This window comes from Pan troglodytes, chromosome 2 (assembly GCF_028858775.2).
Source record: "Pan troglodytes isolate AG18354 chromosome 2, NHGRI_mPanTro3-v2.0_pri, whole genome shotgun sequence".
NCBI classification, from domain to species: domain Eukaryota; kingdom Metazoa; phylum Chordata; class Mammalia; order Primates; family Hominidae; genus Pan; species Pan troglodytes.
The window spans coordinates 14,943,341-14,964,565 of record NC_086015.1 but is presented as its reverse complement, the minus strand read 5'-3'; the positions used below and the strand labels follow the sequence as shown (position 1 = coordinate 14,964,565).

Sequence of the window (21,225 nt, the reverse complement as noted above, 5' to 3'; positions counted from 1 at the left end):
TTGACTGAGCTAAGGAATGTGCAGATAGCTGGTACACATTGTTCCTCGCGTCTCTGTGAGGGTGTTTCCGGAAGAAATTAGCAGTTGAATCAGTAGACCTAGTAAACAAGACCTGCCCTCACCAAGGCAGACAGGCGTCATCCAATCCTTTGAGGACCCAAGTACAACAAAAAGGTGAAGGGAAAATTTTTCTCTGCTTGAACTGGGACATCCATCTTCTCCTGCCATTGCACGTCAGTGCTCTTGGCTCTCAAACCTTTGGGTTTGAACTGGAACTACACTGTTGACTTTCCCGGGTCTCCATGTTGCTGATAGTAAATCATGGGACTTCTCAGCCTCCATAATTGCATGAGCCAATGCTTTATAATAAGTCTCTTTCTATATATTTTTATCCAATGTTTAGAGAAGTTTCTCTAGAGAAGCCTGACTACTACAGGTGGTCGGTGGAAAGTGCATGGGCCTTGGCGCCAGACACACCTGGGCTGTTACCCCAGCTCTACCACTTTCCAGCTCTGTGACCTTGGGTAGCTGAATCTACCTCTCTGAGCCTGTTTCCTCATTCCTGGTAGAATGTGAACACCATGCCAACTTACAAGGCAGTTGAGGGCAAGGTAATGCATAGGAAAGTGTCTGGTATGGTCTCCAGCACTGAGTAGGTCTTCAATGCCTATGTATTCCTTTTCCCATGGCTCCCCACTCTGGGGCAAGCTGGGCACTTGTTCATCCAAGCTCCTGTCCTGTGGAGGGACCAGCATCAGATGCCATTCCATGATAAGCATGGTGTTACCTGATCTTGCTCTGCCAGAGAGATTGGTGAAGATACATGAGGGGTTATAGAAAGTAGACTGGGGTGAAACCCTGTCTCTACAAAAAAAAAAAAAAACAAAAAACTGGGCATGGTGGCACACACCTGTTGTCCCAGCTACTCAGGAGGCTGAGGTGGGAGGATCACCTGAGCCCAGAAAGTGGAAGCTGCAGTGAATGGGGAGTACCCTGGTTCCCTGCTCTCCCAAAGCCTCTGTCATCACTCGGGATGTTCCCTCATCTCAAATGTCCTTCTCTGCCTAAATCTTCCCATCCCCCAAGGTGCAACTCAAGTCCCACATCCTTGGTTAAGTGGCTGGATACATGGGCCTTATTTAGATCCAGCAAACCTGGATCCAAACCCAGCTCCTCCACTTGCCAGGAGGTGTAATTTGTATCTCTTAGAGCACATTATTTACAGTTCTGAACTCTAGTTTTCTCCTATGAAAAATGGGATTAATGACACTTACCTCTTAGATTTGTTGTGAGGCTCTGATGAGGTAATTGCAGGCACGACCCTGGAACACAGCAGGTGCTCCATAAACAGTTCTTATTCCTGCCTGCAGTACTTCCCCAGCACTCAGTCCATGGCACATCCTGCCATATGGTTTCCTGTGAAGTGGCTCTGACACTTGAGCCACGCTGGATGCTCAGAGAGTGCTGCATGTGTTACTCTTTCCAGTATCCCTCACAAAGTGGGCATTATTTAAAAATAAGAGAGAAGTGGCCAGAGTTGGCAACAAAGGCTGACTTTTCTCCCTAATGGGTAATGAGGGGCCCAAGCTCATTTGCTTTTTAACGGCTTAAGATGGTGCAGGGGACTGATTATGAGATGGGAATACAGAGTTCTAGGGGAATCTTGGGCAAATCACATTCCCTCTCTGAGTCTCATTTCTTTGCCATTCTACCAGTAGCTAACCGAGGCCCAAGGAGTGGGCAGACTTGCTCACTGCCACACTGAAGAACTCTAACTGGCTGGAAGACGGCTAGGAACAGGAGGTCAGAATCAGAACAGCATCTCCCTGTGAACTTACTCCTGTCCAGAAGCGTATGGACACCTCTCCTCCTAAGAGTAGGAACACTCCAGGGAAGGGGCTGTTAGTCCTGAGTCCACACAAAGAATATGGTGGCTGCTCAGTAAAGGGCTGCTGAATGCATGAAAGAACTCAATTTTCCAAAGTTGGCCACTTTCAGCAGAATATGCCTGCTCTTTGGTGCCTGATCCCCTCCCCCATGGGAAATGCTGTTAGGCCTAAGGTAGCCTTGACTTCACTTCCAAAGCTCCTTTCCCCTTCTCTGGTTATTGGCAGTGTCTAGTAGAGGCAGCCTGCAGTGTCCCACTTGGCCAGCAGGGGTCACTAGCACACACTGCAGCCTGGAGGGGTCTAGTGCATCAATTAATTCCTCATGCTATTAATTCTATAGGCTCAAGAGTCTGCAAATGAAGTTTCCTGGGAATGAGTGAAACTCATATTTCTGTGACCCAGCCTCCTCTTGCATATGACAGCTGCTTAATGCAAGACACTTTCAGACATGAGGAGGGAAGATGGCAGGGAACAGGTGACTGCAGCAATCCCTGTGGCTCTGTGAGGGTAGGAATTACTCAGGGACCCTGGCTGTGGATCACAGAGACTTTCTGAATTCCAGAAGTCTGTGGGATGCTTTCCTATGAGCAGATATTACCACCTCAGAGAGGATCAAAGGCCAAGACAGGGTCAGGTAGACTTGAGATCAGGGATTTCAAGCAAAAAGGTTGACCAGACAGGAATGAGTAGACACTGCATAAGATGATCTTACTGTCATGAGCTGGCAGGACAAAACATGCCTGTGGTCTAGAGTAGCCATTTAGAAATCTCAGACACAAATTTAGAGGCTTTAGTCTAAGTTCTAGGCAATACTACAAACACTTTTTGAGCTTAGGCATTATTTATTCAGGATAATAACTAGTGTGAATTCAGAACCTTACCATTCACACACACAGCTCACGGGATCTTCATGATCCCGTGATGCCTGCATTACCTCATCAGAGTTAGACCCTGTATTTGAAACAGGAGCTATTATCCCCATTTTAGAGATGAGAAAACTGAGGCTGGCAAGGGCAGATCCTGGAGCCTAACCCAGGGCTGCATACTCCAAATCCTCATCTCTCTGTGCTCTGCCTTGCCTGCCTCAAACATGAGTGTCTGCCTACTAGGACACAAGCATAAGTTTTGTGGCAGCTATTTTCACCACTGTGAGGGGGCTGTTGCTTTATTTAGGCCTCACAGCACGAGAAACAATAAGGCATTGTGGTCAGGAGACAGGGCTTTTGGGTCAGACACACCTGAGTTCTCTTTCTGGTCCTGATGTTTACTAGCTGTGTTACTGTGGGCAAACTGCTTGACTTTTCTGTGCCGCAAAATCCCCTATCTGTAAGGAGGACGGAGAAGAGGTGGCTGGGGACAGAGAAGGGCCTTAGAAGAAAACCAGGCCCCACTGTGGCTCCTTCTCATGGGAGGCTGGAGGAAGGTCTTAAAACATAGATCCTGGCTGGGGTGGCTGCAAGAATAGATGGCTATCTGTAAAACAGGGGAAGTAATAAAGAAATAAAGCAATACATAAATAAAGTGGAGAAGTACCTACTTTACAGAGTTGTTGTAAGGATTAAAAAGACAACTTCTGTAAAGCATCTAGCACATACTAGGCAAATGGTAAATACATGAACATAAAGAAGTCTGGGCTCCTAAAACACCACTGCTTTTGTTTCTAATTTGTAGTGCTGAGTTGAGACTGCAGCTTCCACACAGGGACCCAAGATGGTTTTGCAGGCATATCATGGAGGGAATAAAACCAGGACAAAAAACCCAACGAATACCACCTTGCTAGGAATAGCCACACTGATTGTTCATTTCTTTAATTTTTAAAAAGGAGTAAGCAGACAATCTTGTACCCTTTGAATGCCCAATAAAAATGTTCATTATGCAAAACAGTACAACCTTTTTCATTTTTAATAATACTGTAAATATCTCAGAAAGGATGTATTGTTTCTAATGAATATCAAAAAAGTCATCACAATGACATGTTCCCCTGCCCCCACATTCCCTCCCCACCCCCAAAGTTACCCAAATACTAGTAGGAAATTACAAAAAACAAAAAGCAACAATCCACCCTCCGCCCTGCCCCATGAGTAGTGTTAAGTGAGTCAAGTGTTAGCCACATTACGATGTGTGTGTGTCGGCGATGGCGGACCACAGGGATCTGTGCATCCGTGAGAGTTGGTGTGGAGAACCGGTAGCAGCAGCAGTGGGAAGCCTCCTTGCCTGGGGCCTGCTGGGAAGACAGCAGCCAAGGATAAACACAAGCAGGGCCCCAGCCTGGCCCTTCCTGGGTCCGCAGAACCAGACAGCTCAGGGAGACGAGAGTGGGATGGTGGCTTGCCCATAAGAAGCTGGGCAGGCCTGAACTGTGTGCACAGAGGGGGCCCAGGCTAGGCTTCCCGTCCTGCCCAGTGGGGCACTGGGCATCCCTCTTAGTAGACACAGGCTTCAGATCAGGGCTGGCCAGAGCAGAGATGCTGGGGGTTTGCAGACTTTTGGGTGAATCAAAAACAGAGGACCCTTACAGGAAACTCCAGCCTTGGTTTGGAGAAAGCCCACGTTTCCACCAAATAATATTGGGAACCTAAGGAAAAAGGAAAAAAGAGTGTGCCTTCCCCACTCTCATATAGCTCAGAAACCAAGGCAGAGGCTTGATATGAAGTCCAATTAAAGAAGAAGAGCGGTATCAGCCAGAGAGGTCTGCAGCCAGGCTGGCTGGGGAACAGCACCAGACTCCAGGCCCCACGGAGAGAGGAGCCAGCAGGATGCCCAGGTCTTCCCTCTAGTGAGAGCTGAGACTTCTGTCTGCCAAAGAAGGGAGGGAAGGTGGCCGGGAACAGGTGACTGCACCTGTAGTCTTGCGCCTGGCCACAGAGGCAGGTAGAATGGCTCCTGAACCAGGGGCAAGGATGGGAGAGAACTGAGAGGGAGGATGGTGGTAGGTGGAGGTTAGGGGACAGGAGGAGGGAGAAGAGGTGGCCTGGGACAGAGAAGGGCCTTAGGAGGAAACCAGGCCCCCTGTGGCTGCTTCTCATGGAAGGCCGGAGGAAGGTCCTAAGACATAGACCCTGGCTGGGATGGCTGCAAGAATAGATGGCTGCTTCCCAACCCAGAAAATCAGTCCCCACAGCAACTCCAGCCAGCCCTGCCAAGGGTGGAGAGGCAGAGCCGGGGCTAAGAGCAGCTGACCAGGAAAAAAAGGCAGGCCAGACAGAGGAGCCCCTGCCATGGGGGCTGAGGACCCACTGGTGTCCAGAGAGCAGGGCTGCCCACAGATGAGATGAAATTAGAGTTTTAGGGAAAACACACATCAACACCACACCATTTCTACAATAAACTTGATTTTAAATAAGCAGGTGGGGAGGAGGTACAACTGGGAGGGCGGAGATTATTGCCTGCAAGTCTTCAGAGGAAGCCAAGGTCCACGGCAGGTCTGGAAGCCAGCAAGGCACACAAAGAGAATCCCTAAGAAATAACCCAATCCGGCTCCTCCTCCCATTTGGGAGATGGGGAAACTGAGGCCCAGGGAGGGAAAGGGAGTGCCCAAGGTCACTTCATGGGATCAGGGCAGAGGGGGGTCTGCAGCCCAGGAGTCCTGAGTCTGCTGGACTTTTTCTTCTCTGCCACGTAGCCTTGCTGTGTGCAAACCCAGTGTCCCTTGGAAAGGGAAGGTTTGAAGGAAAAATTATCCCTGGGGTATGGAGGAGGGGTGGCTGTGGATGGTCAGAGACATACATGGGACACAGAACGGTCATTAAAAGGCCGACAGAGGAGGACAGCCATCACTCCCCACCCCACCTGGCCCACAACCCCAGTAAAAAAAGTTTTACAATATTATACACTTCTTCCTAATCCCTAGAAAACATCGATTAAAACTGCCCTAGGACAGAAGATCTGGCAGTCCCTGTACAGTGTTATCTCTTTGTAGTGGTTACTTCCATGATGACTGGGGGCGGGGAGGGGATATGACTTTAGAGCAGTGTACAGTGGCCACCTTAAAATTAACTTGTTAATAAATCCTGTGCAAAACAAGCAAGCCCCTACCATTAGGTGAAGTATGGGGTTCAGGAATTCATTTACATACACGGGGGGAAAAAAGGAAGAAGAGCCCCAGATGGCTGGTGGCCGCTCAGAAGTGCGTCTCCTTCTCTGTGATGGCTGCGATGGTCCCGTCACTCTTGAGTTTGGCATCACAGTCATTAACTGTCACCATCCGTGGGCTCACCCCAAGCTTGCCCCGCATTTTCAGATCTGTGCTGGGGGTCGTCAACTTCTGGAGTTTCTGGATGGTTGGAGAGGAGGGGAAGATCTGAGTGATTAGCTGCCAGGGTCCAGGGTCTGCCGTGGCCTCTCCCAAGCACGCGGCGGACACCTGGGTGCTGGAGAATTCTCAGACCAAGGTCCGGGCCCCAGCTTGGCCTCTTACAGCTCTGTCCTGGATGATGAACAACCTCCCTGGGTCTCAGTTTCCTCCTATGAAAAATGGAGACCGTAGAGGTCCCTACTCCTGGCATTAGGTCAAGAGTAAGGAGAGGCTATGGAAAGTGCTTAGCCTTGCACCTGGCTAGGAAAGGTGGCTGGGACTCAGAGCTGTCATCAGGGTCCACCGCCTGCTGCCTGCCCTCAAGGGACACTGAGAAGCTGGGGTGTGAATTGCTGGGTGGTAATGCATCAGGGCTGTTTACAGGACAATTGCTGGATACCTGGGTGCCTTCCCCTTGGAAGGGGTGCCATCATGTGGGGGAAGGTGTAGTGTGTGTTGGGTGTTCCTCCAGCTGTGCTCAAAGGTAGAAGCATTATCACAAAGCCCAAGGCTCACAGCCTCAGGCTGCCTTGCAAAGCAGCCCGCACCAGCTGGCTGGCTCTGATGGATGCAGACTTCTGCCCCACAGCCCTGCCCCTCAGGCCAGATGTGGCCCTGCCTCAGGCCCCTATCCCTCAGCTTCATCTGCACTCCCCAAGTTTCCTGGGAGAAGACTCCAGGCTAGGATCTGGGGGGCCCTTTCTGGGCATAAACCATTTCCCGAGGAAGGTTGCAAAGTCTTTTGGGTGGCTGGTTTCTCAGGATCGAGGTTCTATGTTCTCTTTCAGATCCTGCTGTGCCTGCTGTGGCACACTGTCCAGGTAGGATTAACAGGCAGACTCACCTGTGCGATTAATAGGTGCCTCCTCTGTGCCAGGCACTGTGCCAGGCTCTGGCACGGATCTGGGGCTAGAGCACGCGTTCCAAAGCCAGGTGCCTGGGTTTGTGTCCAGGCTCTACCATTTAACAAGGGCAAGAAGCTTAACCCCCCGTGCCTCAGTTTCCTCATCTGTAAAGGGGGATAATAATGGTACCTGCCTTCCGGGGTTAGTAAAAGGATCAGATTAGTTGAGCGGCCACCATGTTACTTTCTATCATTCAGTAGGATGCATCCTCAGAGCGCATCACTGACGCACCTCTGTCCTCATTTTTCCCTCTAGATCCTTCCCGTCCCCCAGCAGCAGCTTTGTGGGAACTGAGGCTCGGGTTGTGGACTACCTGGCACAAGGACTCTCGGTAAGGAGGGCCTGGAAACTGGGTCCGACACCTCCAAAGAAGTCCCTCTTTAATAAACCCTGCTGTCCACGTCGGCAGACGTGTGAGCTCAGGGAGATGGAGGGGGCTTAGGAAAGAAGGCTCCCTCCCCTGCTTTCCCGCCCACACCAGGCCGGAGATGATCTCTGGAGGATTTAGCAGGCAACACCAGGCATTTCTGAACACCAAAAGGCCATCTGGAAGTTTGGGCAGGGGTCTTCCAGTGGTCAAGGTTTTAAGGCCCCAGGTCAGCTTCCCTCTGGATGTGTTTGGCCTGAGATCAGAATTAACCAACTGCCCTTGACCTACATTCCCTGCAGGCTCCAAGGAGCCTGACTTGCTCTGGGGCATGAGCAGGCTTGAGAAAGAGACTTTCCTTTGTGGCTGGCCCCTTCTGGCTGGATGCATGACTATTTCTGGAGCCCAGGCCCCTCGGTGGGCAGGCAGGTGGGTTGGGTGCAGCTGACTCTGAGCTGGAGCTTGCATTCTGGCTCTGCATACCCCCACTCCCCATCGCCTCCTGGGTGGCCAAGTTCAACTCCTGCAGTCCCTGGGGTGTGGCCCTGAGGCAGAGACAGGGCCACACAGTGGAGTGCAACTGGTTCAGCAGAGGAAGGTGAGGCAGCGAAATTCAGGGGACAGGACCACACAAGCCGGAGTCTCTGCTGTATCCTTCAGAAGCTGTGTGCCCTTGGGCAAGTTGCTTCACTTCTCAGTACTTCAGTTTCTTCATCCATGGAGACAAAAAGAATCTCCACCCCCCTAGGATTGCTATGCGGATTAAATGACTTAGTATTTGTAAACTGCTTAGAACAGCGTCTGGCACACAACAAACACCCTGTGCTGTTTACTAAATAAGCAGAAACCCACTCAAACCATCGGGCTGCCAGCGGTAGGGAAGGAGAGTGAATAGGGAGTGCCGCTCTGGAGTAAGATGGGCTCAGTAACGATTCAGTTGCTGACAAAGGACCACACACTGTAGGACTCCAGTGACAGGAAACATCCAGGGTAGGCAAATCCACAGAGACAGAGCAGATCTGTGGTTGTCTGGGGGTGGAACAGGGGTTAACAATGAATGGGCATGAGGACTCTTATTAGGATGATGAAAGTATCCTAAAGCAGATTCATGACAATGACTGCACAATGTGGAACATTACTAAAAATTGTGTAACTGTATGGCTGAAATGGGTTAATTTTAGGATATCTAAAATCTACTTTGATGAAATTGTCTTTAACCATGTGATCTGCTAACTGTTGGCTGTGTGACCTCAGGCAAGTGACCTGATTTCTCTGAACCTGTTTCCTCTACCTGCTAACTGCAGAAAATGATGCCTATCGTCCCAGTTTGCTCTGAGGATGGCAGGAGATACAGCAGGTAGACAGCCTGGCACAGTGACACGTCAGAATGATTGGGATTCACAAAACAGTCAGCGCTAACACTTGTTACCCTCTGGTCCAGGTCTGGGTCCCAGGGCTTTTCCTATATGAACTCACTGAGTTCTCACAGCCTCTATAAGTTAGGTACTGTGGTTATCCCATTTTACAGACAGGAAGACAGAGGCTGGACTCCTAGAAAGTGGCTCAGCCAAAAGACTTCACAGAGATACCTTGGGCACAACCATGATACTGAACATTGGCCAGAGAGGAGTTTGCCACAGCGTCCCCTTGAGGCAGGTGGGCGCAGGCCGTCATCGCGCACCATACAGATGAGGAAACTGGGACCCAAGGCGCGAACCCTGCCCACAGCACCAGCCCTCCTGGGGCGGTCTCACCTCGGGCAGCGTCCCCTCCGTCTTCCACAGTGTGATGCAGATCCAGAGCGGGATGCAGAGCATGGAGGACAGGGCCATGAGCCAGCCAATGCCATAGCCCCAGGCTGGGTAGGTGTAGATGTTGTTGTACTTGAGCGGCTTGTACTTGATCAAGAAGAAGATGAAGATCCCCTGCAGAGAGATGGGGGCAGGTGCCTGGGGGATGGGCCCTCAGCCCTGCTAGGCCATGAGGGGTCTGAGGCCCAGGAACAGACTAGCCAGAGGCTGGCAGGGGAGGAGGCTGGCCCTGTTTCACAGCCGTGAAAAGTGAGGCCCTGCCAGGACCACAGTGAGCTTGAGGCACAGCAGGCTGGAGCCCCATTCCACAGGCAACAGATGCTCAGGGAATGTGACCCTGGGTTCTGGGACCTCGCTGGGCTGTGAGGACCTCTCCCCACCCCCAGGAGCCTCTTCCCCGGCCTCTGCCCAGTTAGGAATTTTTATTTTTTCTAGTTACTCCTCGGGACTGGTTTCAAAGTTGCTTCTCAGAACTACAACAGTCTGTGAAGATGCTGAGTTACTTCCAGTGCCAAGAAACGGATAAGGAGTGATAGGGTGTTTTTTAATTAAATGTCTGCTCACAAAGGCCCCGCTGTGGTCCGGTCTCAGGCAGAGCATGAACCCCAGTGTCACCCTTGGCTCTGCTGCCTTCTTGGTTAACAACAAGATGGGGACAGGCCTTTGTTCCCCACATAGTCCTCGGCCCTCTGAGGCGGATCCAGCGCCCGATTTGCGTATGCAGAACCTGACGTCCTGAGAAGGGAGGCGCTGTGCTCCTAGTCACACAGCAACACTGGGATCCCAATGAGGCCACTCCTTGGCCAAGCCCAGAGCCTGTGCCCATGGGTGCAGCTTTGTAAGGTGGCCTGAACCAGGGGACATCAGCCTCCTCAGGTCCAGCCTCGGCCAGGCTGGGGGCTACGGAGTGGAAACGTGGGTTGGAGGATAGATGGGTGGGTAGATGGCTGGAGGTGGCTCCTGGTGGGGCCCTTACCGCGCAGATCCCAGGGGTCATGATCTTCCAGCACCACTTAATGAGCGAAGGTGGCCGGTAGCCAATCATGTCTTCAATGTTATCATAGAACCGGTTGCTTCCTGTCCGGAATAAATCAGAGGGGAACATACACACCCCAGAGAAGTTTTGTACATGAGTCAGAGGAATGGCTAGGAGTGTTTGCTTTCTCCAGCCTGAGACAGAAAAACTGCTGCAGGAATCTTTGTACTGCTTAAATAATGACCGAGATGTTACATGTGTGAGGTTTCAGAATAAAGAGCAGCAGGAGGGATGCTGGCCCACTACTGGAGAGAGCTCTCCTGGCCTCAGGCCCAGGAAATGATGAATTTCTGGGAGAAAGGCGGAAGGTGATCCCTTTGGAGGCAAGGCAATCAGGGGTGGGGATGAGGATTTTGAAGGCAGGGGCCTGGCAGGGCTGCTACAGAGCAGGGGCCTGCAGAGGCATCCATTCTCAAGCCACACTCATGGCAGGAGTGACCATCACTGAGCCCAGCAACCCTCACCCACTTGTTGGGCTTGGGGAGCAGGAGGACCTGAGGTGGTTGTCTATGGAAGGCCAGGCACCATGCAGGCTGCTGCTCGACTACACTTCCTCCCACTTGGAGACATGTTGATGACTACTGTTATTTTACAAAGGGGAAAACTGAGCCTCAGGGGCAGAACTGGCCCAAGATCATAGTGCCTGAGCCCTGAACCCCTTCCTGTGCTGCATGGTGTGAAAGCAGAAGGTCTACCAACAGTGGGAAAAGGCCAAGGAATCCCTGAAGAGTAAGAAGAGGCCAGTATAGACCAAGATAAGCCACAGAGAACCAGAGCCAACCAGAGTCCAAGCACCAGGATCCTGGGCACCTGGTGGGCAGCTGGGGTGTGGACGGGCTTGGCTGCTACTCACCATACACCCAGCCGATGCAGATGCACTCAAAGATGGCCACGAAGAGAAGGCACATCCCACTGGCGGCATAGGAGTCAAAGAGCTGGAAGATGTACATGCCACCCTGCAGGTCGGGGAACAGACACACGGATGGGAGGTGAACGGACACACGGGAGAGCAGGGTCAGCCATCTGGCCTCAGGAAGGTCCCTCTCTCTGCTCTGTGGCTACCACTGCCAGGAATCTGTTTCTCCCTAGTCTTCCCAGTTTGAAAATTGCACCCTCCCATCTGGGAGCCCCCTAATTCCCTGTCCTTTGGGGGCTGCTGGGACCGCAGATGGTTTGTCTTGTCTCAGCCCCTCACTTTCCAGCACCCCAAGGGCCAGAGACTACATAGAAAATCGAGATGGGGGAGACTCAGCACCTCTCCCTGGATGGCTATAACAGCCTCCTGACTGGCCTCCCTGCCTCCAGCCTCACCCTCTCCAATCCGTCTGCACGCCAGCTTTCAGAGGAACCTTCCTCTGAAACGTGCAAATCCAACCAAACACGTAGTAGTTTAAAGTGACCCTTTGGCTCCTTTCAGCCTGCTAGTCACGGCTGCTGCCCTCCTCATTGGCCTCATCTCCCTTCCCACAGTCCCTCCTGGACAGACCAAGGGACAGCCTCACCTCTGTGCCTCTACACATGCTATTCCCTTTCACCTGGTAAGCTCCTTCAAAGCTCAGATCAAATGCCACCTCTTTCAGGAAGCCCTTTCTGATGGTCTCATTCTTTCTTTGGGCCTTCATAGCATGTTTTGTGGACTCACAATTAAAAAAAGAGGGGAGTGGGGCTGGGCACAGTAGGGGGTGATAAATGTAAGTTAAATCCTGTGGAGTGTGATCTCCATAGGGGAGGGAGTCCAACTGGCTTTGTCCAGTGCTGGGTCCCAGTTTCTGGCCCAGGGCTTGGCACGCAGGAGGTATGTGGTCCATCTTCATGGGATGAAGAAATGACCACAGACCAGCTCTGTAGCATACAAATCCGTGATGACTGAGTTTAGTGATGTCCTAGAATGTGTGAGCTCAGCTGACCAAGGTAATCTGGGAAGGTTTTCTAGGAGGGAGGGGAGGAGAGAGGACACCAGCTGCAGATATAGGGAGAGCGGGGGTCTCTAAAGAAAATCTTTACAATACAATGAGGGTCCTTAGGGGATGCAATCAAACGCAGGGGAAATAAGAGTGTCAAAGAGCTAGGAAGGATCAGGTGGGGTGGGGTAGCCTGAATACCAGGACAGTGCATTAGGGGGCTGGAATGAAACCTGGAGAGCCTCCTGTGCGTCTGCCATGGGGACTTCCTTGGAGTTCTGCTTCCCCTCTGTGCTCCCAGGGTGCCCTGGGCCTCCTCCTGTCACTCACAGACCACACACCATGGGACTCGTTCATGTCTTCATCTAGACAGGGAGAAACATCTCAATGCCCACAAGGCCAGACAGATGATACGCATGAGAAAAGGGGGGTGGGTGTGGTACCAGGGAGTGGTGGGGACCATGGCTAACTGGGGAGTATGGGCCCGATCTAGCTACACACCTCTGGAGGGCAGTTGCTGGGGAATGCAGCTCTGAGGCCAGATCTGCAGATTTTCTGGAAGACACCAGAAACGCAGATTTGTATGGGAAATTTTTCTGTTATAATTGTTGGCAACTTTGTGTTTTTAAAAAACACAGTGAGGGTGAAACAAAATGGATCTCTCAGCGGGCCATGCCTGGCCTGGGTTCTCCCATCTGTGACAACTACAGTGAATATTCAGGTCTGTGGGGGTCAGGAGCAGGTCTGAGGCACCTCTCTGCGGAGTACGGGGCTTGTATTTCTGAGTTAATACCTAAGACCCGCCCCCACCTCCCGCGGCTCTCCTCTCATGAACATCATACTCTACAAAGGAACAGAGAAACCTTAATGCGGCATTCAGCAAGCAGCAGGCTGTGTTAAACCGCTTCCTGTGTCTTAATCCAGTTGGTCCTTCATGGTACAATTACAAGGCAGGCACTAGTGTTATCTCCTAGTTCACATGGGGAAACTGAGGCACAGAGCAGCGACAACACCTTCTGCAGGTCATCTAGCCAGCTAGTCAAAGGCTGAGGATTGAACCCAGGTCATCTGTCTGCAAAGCCCATACTCTCAACCACTCATCACACTGCCTTGGTGGAAGACAAGAAGTTTGTGGCCTATTTTTCTTAGAGCTGAGCTTTAAATGTGTATAAGGAGGGAAAGTTCCTTCCAGCAATTACCATGAAGGCCAAGGTGGCACGGCCCATTTGGCAATTTGAACTTCTCCACTGCAACTGATCACAGATAGTCCTCCAAGAAGGCGGAAGGTTGGCAGGTGAAGCCCAAGCGCCTGCTGATTAACAGTCTTGGGTGACTGTGGCGCTGGCTCCCTGATGGCCTCTGGGGGCCATGAAACACCCCTTGGGCAGATGTGAGGCCTCAGTCAGAGGTTGGGTATCAGAGACTCGGTGAGCTGGGGGCACCTGGGGCAGGTGGTTCAAGAAGCACCCTCCACCACCTGCCTTCTCCAAGCAGCTGATGCCCGTGCCAACATCTGCTCCTCTTGGAATTCTGTCCGTTAGCCTCTTTAACGCATCAGGCTAACCCCCAAATTTGTATGTGACAAGACTGTGACGAGAGACTCTAATTAATCAGTGCTTAATGAGGCCCTGCTTACTGCAGCGCCTGGTTTCTCCGAGTGGGGAGAAGTGAGGTGGAAACTGGGAAGCGCCGTACCATTTATTTGCTCCAACACTGATTATCACTCTCATTAATGTGACAATGACTGGGCGAGGTAATGATGCCAGCCACTGTGCACTGAGCACCCACCCCGTGCCAGGTGCTGAATTGGCTCTGAGGGCATGAAGCCAAATGAGGGCTGGCTCCTGTTCTCACGGCCCCTGAGGTCTAGTGGGGGAGACAGGTGAACAGGTGGACCATAGATCATGGTAATGGGGAAGAAGAGACTGAACTGAGCTACAAACAAAGTGCTAGGAGCTGGGGGCATGAATGAGGGAAGGCAAGCTAAGAAGGCTTCCAGGAGGAGGCAGCATATGAGTTGGAAAGTGGGGGGATGAGTAGATGCAACAAGGTGGCATGAACCCAAATGCTTTCTAGCCTGACCTCAATATTACATCAGCTGCTTTTAGTGATTCTGAGTTCCCTCATTTCTTTCCATGTTTCTTACAAAACCTATTCTTGTTTCTAGGCAACAGTTCTTTTTTTTGTTTTTAAATTAATTAATTTTGTGCATATGGGGAGAAAAATACCTAATATTACCTTCCCAAGATACATAAGAAGGTATTTATTTGACAGGATGGCTATGGGAGGTGGGGGAGAAAAATATGGTTTTATCAGATGGTCTTAATTTGGAGGTCATGGAGAACCTCTCCTAACCTGCAAGCCCAGCAGGGACAATGAGAAGAGGGGCACACATAGAAGTCCCAGGCTGGCGCACATGGTGCCCAAAGGTGCCAATATCATCATGGGAGCCTATTCTCAGAGATGCCCAGAAAAGCCTGCTTTGAACGTGAGACCACTCATAGGTAAATGCTGTAGGGGCCAGTAGCTGACGTTGTTGCTTCACCCAGAAGTTATTCTTAGGGATGGCCCAGGCGTCCATGTGCTCACCATGACAGATCAACCCAGCGTTCCCCTGGTGAGTGTGACTCCCCTCTGTGAATAACAGCCGCGGCCTTTAGCTGAGCACTTGCACATGAAGACACTGTGCTGAGGGCTTGATGAGAACTTCCATTAGATCCTCACCATGACCCGCTAGGAGGAAGCATAAACCGAGTGGCAGAGGGCACTAGACCTGACCCGGGTCACACAGCTGGTCACTTTTAGAGCTGGGAGTTGATGTCACACACCCACTTCACCCCGTGCAGCCCGAACCATGCCACTCACCTCTGTTAACATCACCAGGCCCAGAAAATAGGAGATAACAGACAAGGCTAGGATGAGCAGCTCCCGCCGGTAACCCCTCCGGAAGACCTTGGGGTGCATGTCCACGACGGCGGTCACCAGGCTTTCCACACACACAAACTGGATGGGGAGATACGATGGTGTGAAACTCAAGGACAAGGCTGCTCCTGGTGGCCCAGGCTCTGGGCAAGCGCAGCAGGCCTGAACCCTGGGCTTCCTTCATTCCCACACCCATTGATGCAGACGAGGGGCCTGAGGATAACAGTCATCCCAGCACTAGCGGAGCTCCAGTCATGCCCATTTAACAGATGACGACGCTGAGGCTCAGAGGTGGGGAGTGACCTGCCCAGGATTATTCAGCAAGGACGTGGCAGTCAGGACTTGAGCTGGTGTCTCCAGACTCCAAATCTAGTACTCCTCCTTCTCCCGCATGCTGCCTGTCACATGCCTACATGCTGGGCTCTGTGCTGGGGTCGACAACTTAAATGAGACCAGCCCCTGCCCTTGAGGCAAGGCTGGGATTTCTGTGCCTGTAGTGGGAGTTACGTGCTCTGCTGATGGCAGGCTCTGGTCTGTCTCTGTGGTCTCCGGGGTTGGGACGCTTCCCTGCCCTTTCTTTCTGGCAGATGAGGCCCCTCTGCTGGTGGAGGGCAATCAGAGGTGAGCCAACTTCCAGCTCTTTGTCTCTGCTGGGTGTCTTTGGGCCCCAGCCAAACGATGCAGGCATCAGTGGCTGAGTCTGAGCCACTAAGCATCTGTATCCCGTGTGCTAAGCACAGGGCCAGGTACAAGGTATCTGCCCAGTTCCTACCCACCCATTAACAGCCAGCCTGAATATCCTAAGATACCGACCGCCCCCTCACCTGGTTCTCATGGCACTGGGGGCAGATCTGCATGAACCTTTTCCTGATCACTCTTGTCCCCCACTCAGGACAGCCCATCCCTCTCCTCTGCGCCCTGAGCACACCCCTCACCCTGGGGGCCCTTGCCTGCTTATATCTGTCTCCTTACAAGCAGGTGGGATCCTGGAGGGAAGGGGCCACATCATTGTCATCTGTTTATTTCCTGTGTCTAGCTCAGGGCCCCTGGCACAGAGGAGGCAGAGGCTCAGGAAATGTTTGCTAAATTAATAATAATAACACGAATAATAGCAAACACATCATACCTGCGATGTGCCAGGCTGTTTTAGGCAGTTGGCATACATTAACTTATGTAGTCTCTACATGGTCTGTACTATTATTATTCCCATTTTGTAAATGAAGACACAGAAGCACAGAGGAGGGAGTACGCAATTTACCCAAGGTCACCCAGGCGATAAGTGGCAAAGCCTGGATTTGAACGAGGCGATCTTGCTCCAGAGCTGGGCTTTACCCACCCCACTGCCCTGCCTTGAGGGAGGGAGGAGGAGTTAAGGGTTCTTTTGCCAGCCACCTTGTTGGGAAGCGCCCCTTCCCTGGAGCAATTTGTCGGCTCCAAATCCTTTCTGATTCACCTCTGCCTCCCCAGAAAAGGTGTTTCAATACTCCTTGTGCAGACAAAGGGAATGAGGCACAGAGAGGCGAGGTGACTAGCCCAAGGCACACAGCTGGCAAGTCATGGGGCTGGGACTCAAGCCCAGGCTATGGCCTCGCAGCTGCTCCGCCTCAGCAGCAAGGGCTGGCTCTGTCTATCCTTTCTCCAGGTCCTAGGGAAGAGGATGGGATGCAAAGGAGGTTGTTTATCCAGGATTGAAACTGACGAAACACTGCAGTGTGTAGGCCAAGAGGCAGACGGGCCCGGGTGCACGACCGAGCAAGTCACTCAGTATCTCTGAACCTCAGTTTCTTCTTCTATAAAATGCAGACAATGAAAGGAGCCCCCAGCCCGTGTGGTTATTGTGACAATGAACTGAGAATGTATCCAAGGCACACAGCAAGGGCAGCACGCATGGGGGTAGGCAGAGTGGCCGCCACTTTTTGTGCCAGACCTCGGGCCCCCAGGCCCAAGTGCTGGTTTAGCTCAGCCCAGGGACTCGCCGAGCCGGGGCCCCAGCCCCTGCCTCCCTCTGCCAGGCAGGCCTGGCCTGTCACGCATAAGCTGCCAATCCCTCCGAGACCTCTGCCCGCAACAGCAACAATAAGGGAAGATTATCAGCAGAAACACCCGGTGATTTGGCTTAGCAGCTTCTGGGAAACCGATCAGAGGAAGAAATTGAATTGGACTTGGCTGGCTTGACAGATATACTGGCTGTGGGGCTTGGGTGCCAAGTGACTCAACTGGCAGAAGGTCATGGGCGAGGGCGGCACTCCCACAGGCTGGGCTGGGTGTGTCTCCCTGGGGGTCTGACTGCTTTGCCTGCAGAACTCCCTGCACAGCACAGCACTGGTTGGCCAAGAGACCCAGTCTCCGAGGCGGGGAGGCTGTGGCTGGGGGAAGTTCTCCAGGGCTCCTAGGGAAAACAGCTGTGAGGACCAGCAGGCAAAGGGTGGGTTTCAGGGACTGTTGGGGGAATGGTCTGGGAAAGAGGCCGGGGACCTGGGATGGGAGTCTGGAGTGTGCTCAGTGTGGGAAGCGAGCGCCTGCGCGCTGTGTGGCAACAGAGGGAAACCGAGTGCATGGGTGAGTTACCAGCTCCAGGTCTACCCCCTTCGCCAGGGAAGGAGGCTGCCAAGCAGGGGGAGGTTGGCAAGGGGCCTCTAGGGAGGGCCGAGCACAGAGACAGGCAGGCAGTGGCGGGGCAGAGCTGGTGGTGGCATCCAGGACAGAGATGGAGGAAGAGGAGGTGCTTTTCTATGTGTCCGTGTCCTCAATGATTGGGTTGGGATGGGGACATGCATGCTGTGGAACTCACTCTCTGAGACTCTCTTCTGCTGTGCCAGGCAGTGCTGTTGGCAGGAGTGGTTGAGCAGAAGGGAAGTATTTAGCAAATTTTTCTAAACGTGAATTGAGAGTTGGGAATTCCGGTAAGGAAAACAGTGTTTGGGAAGGCTTAGAGGGGCCGGAACAGACATTTGTGGGTAAGTGTGGAGCCCACCTGGTGGATGGCGGGGGTGCAAGAGTTGCTGGGAGGGAAGTGGAGGGTGGAATGGGGGACGGTGGGCAGGGCCCTGATGCCAGGGCCAGGTGGGCGTGGCTGGGCCTGGGGAGCCACTCCTAAGGGTGGCGTCTGGCCTCCTGGCCCAGGCTCCCCTCCCTCCTGGGTTCCCCATCCCCATGGCCCCTTACCTGGCTGTCCAGGCCCAGGAAGATGAGCATCATGAAGAACAAGGTGGCCCACAGCGGGGAGAGAGGCATCATGGTGACTGCCTTGGGGTATGCAATAAAGGCCAGGCCGGGGCCTGGAGCGAGGGAGAGAGAGAAAGCCACTGGGTGGAGTCCCATCCCTCATAACATTGCTATTTTAATCCAGCATTTACTGAGTGCCTCCTCTGCGCCAGGCACTGTGCCTGCCTCTCACTCAAATCACTTCTGTTTCCCAGCCACCCCATGCGGTTGGTGCTATTCTGATGCCCATTTTGCAGATGAGCAAGTTGAGGCAGAAAGAGGTAAACAAGGGCCTTGGAAGGGTCAGGATTCAAGCCTAGGTTCAGCTGATCCATGGACCTTCCTCTGGACATGTCTCTACTGTTCTCAAGGGGCAAGGTGCAGTTTCTTGTTAAAATGCAGATTCTCAGGCCTACCCAGCGATTCTGACTCTGTCTGCCCAGGGGGAGGCAAGGACCAGGTACCCAGTGGTTGTGGTGTAGGTAGGTCGGGTCCAGGCTGGAGAAATGCTCTTCCACCCTGGCAGCCTCTTCCTTTGGTTTCCACTCTCATTTCCAGGTCTACACTCCCTTGTTTTAGTTGCTGCACATAGAGGGCTGGGTTAACGTGTCCTCGGGATGAACTTTATCAACGTCAGCAGACAGATACCTGAGAGTCTAGCCCTGTGGCACAGTGGTCAAGAGCACAGGCTCTATAGCCAGGTGGCCTGGGCTCAAATCTGTTTTCTTAGCTGAAATATGGGGATAATAAAGTCCTATCTAAAAAAAGTGGTTTTGAGAATTCAGTGAGATGACACAATAAATGGAAAGCACTGAAGCAGGTAAATGCTTAATAGACATGAAATCTGATGATTTTTTACTTTAAAGAGCAGCTTCATTAAGGTATAATTTACATACATAGTTTGATGAAGTTTTAAAAAGTGTATACACCCAGATAACCACCACAACAATCAAGCCATGGCAATCAAGCTATAGAACACTGCCATTGGCCCCTTGGGGCCCCTTGCTGTCTCTTCACCTCCGTTCCTCATCTTCACTTTGGGCAACCATCAATTCAATTTTTTTTCGTCCTCGGACTAGTTTTGCCTATTCTACCTAGAAGTGGAATTGCTGGGTCATATGGCAATCATACGTTTAACGTTCTAAGAAATTCCAAACTGATTTTCAAAGTAGCTTTGCCATTTTACAGTCCTACCAGCAATGTTTCCAATTTCCAGTGGCTCCACATCCTTGTCAACACTTGATATTGTCAGTCTTTTAAGATGTGTCATTACAGTGGGAGTGAGATGTTATATCATAGTTTTCATTTGCATTTCCCTGATAGTTAATGACATCGAGTATCTTCACATGTTTATTGTCTGTTCATATGTCTTCTTTTGTGAAGTGATGGCTTGATTTTTTGGTCCATTTTTTTTTCATTAGGTTGTTTTCTTTTTATTTGATTGTGAGCGTTCTTTATATGTTTAGGATGTAAATCCTTTGTCAGAAGAGTTATTACAAATATTTTCTCCCAGTCTGTGGCTTGCCTTTCCATTTTCTTAATGGCATCTTGTGAAGAGCAGAAGTTAAAAACTTTCCAATTGTCTCCTGCTAGCATGTAAAGAAGTATAATAGATTTTATCTATTTTGTCCTTTGACCTCTCTAAGTTCACTTATTACTTTTTTTGTAGGTTCCTTAGGATTTTTGACTCGGTCAGTATGTTTATCAAGAAAATTTTTATTCTTCCCTCTAATTATTTTTCTTGTTCTTGCCTTATTGCACTCTCTAGGAACTTCATTGCCATATGGTATAGAGGCAGAGACAGCATACATCCTTGCTTTGTTTCTGATTTTAGGGGAACACTTTCAATATTTAATAACTGGTAAATTAATATTGGTATAATACCATTAATTAAGCCACAGAGCTTATTCATATTCTGCCAGTTTTTCTCCTTTTGCCCCCTTTTTTTCTGTTCCAACATTTAATTCAGAACTCCATGTTGCGTTTATTGGTTGTATCTCTTTAGTCTTCTCCAGTCTGTGGCAGTCCCTTAGTCTTTTTTTGGTCTTTGCTAAACTCCACATTTTTGATGAGTTCTGGTTGTTGTTTTGCAGAATGTCTCTTGATGTGGGTTGGTCTGATGTTTCCTCATGACTTATGCTGAGGTTGTGCATCTTTTGGCCAGAAAACCACAGCAGTGATGTTATATCCTTTCTGGTGTATTATATCAGGGGGTACATGTCAATCAATATTATTACTGGTGATGTTTACCTTGATCACTTAAGGTTAAGGTTAAACTGTTGTCTGCTAGGTTTCTCCACTATAACATTACTCTTTTTCTCTTTGTAATTGTTAACGCTCCTGCAGGAGGAAATATTTTGAGATTATGAAAAAATCCTGTTTCTACTCCAAATTTTACCTACTGATTTTAGTATCCATTGGTGGGTCTTGCCTGCAACCATGATTACAATGGTGTTTGCCTAATGGTGATTTGATATTTCCCTCATTCCTTCTATATTTATTAATTATAATTCTTCTCCAAGGAATAGCTGTCCTTTCACACCATTTATTTATTCAATTATTTATATATGTGAATATGGACTCCTGAGTAGTTTATTCTATGGGTTAAAATCCAATACTATCATTTATTTTGCTGTTCAAGTTATTTCAGTTTTAACCATTGGGAGTTCCTTCAGGTTGATTTCCATGGCTTTTTGACAAGCCTCCAACCTTTCTTTCTGAGCACTTCCTTATTTTTTGGCATCACAAAAATGTTCTAGCTTCACCTTGTCTTGCCCTAGCCCTGAAATCAACTGTTTTGCCAAGGAGCCCTGTTTTTTTTTTTTTTTAATTGAAGAATAGTGTTTGGAAACCAAGATCTGAGCCCTAGGTGTGCTCATAACTGTGGAGTATTATT

General features: G+C 50.7%; 1 protein-coding gene across 2 annotated transcripts in view; it reads right to left on the bottom strand.

The window, feature by feature from the left end:
• Window positions 1-3,681: 3,681 nt before the first annotated feature.
• Window positions 3,682-21,225, bottom strand: part of SLC6A11 (solute carrier family 6 member 11) — a 124,842-nt gene continuing 107,298 nt past the window's right edge. Inside the window, exons 9-15 of one of the 2 annotated variants that reach the window (XM_054680373.2) lie at window positions 18,291-18,403; window positions 15,069-15,206; window positions 11,156-11,258; window positions 10,243-10,343; window positions 9,210-9,380; window positions 5,965-6,162; window positions 3,682-4,464 (exon numbers count right to left, since the gene is read on the bottom strand). In XM_054680373.2, the coding sequence (XP_054536348.1) occupies window positions 6,010-6,162; window positions 9,210-9,380; window positions 10,243-10,343; window positions 11,156-11,258; window positions 15,069-15,206; window positions 18,291-18,403 (779 nt within the window). In that variant the 3' untranslated portion in view covers window positions 3,682-4,464; window positions 5,965-6,009. Of the gene's footprint in view, window positions 6,163-9,209; window positions 9,381-10,242; window positions 10,344-11,155; window positions 11,259-15,068; window positions 15,207-18,290; window positions 18,404-21,225 lie in introns of both variants that reach the window. The other variant, XM_001152123.8, reaches the window with a different exon arrangement.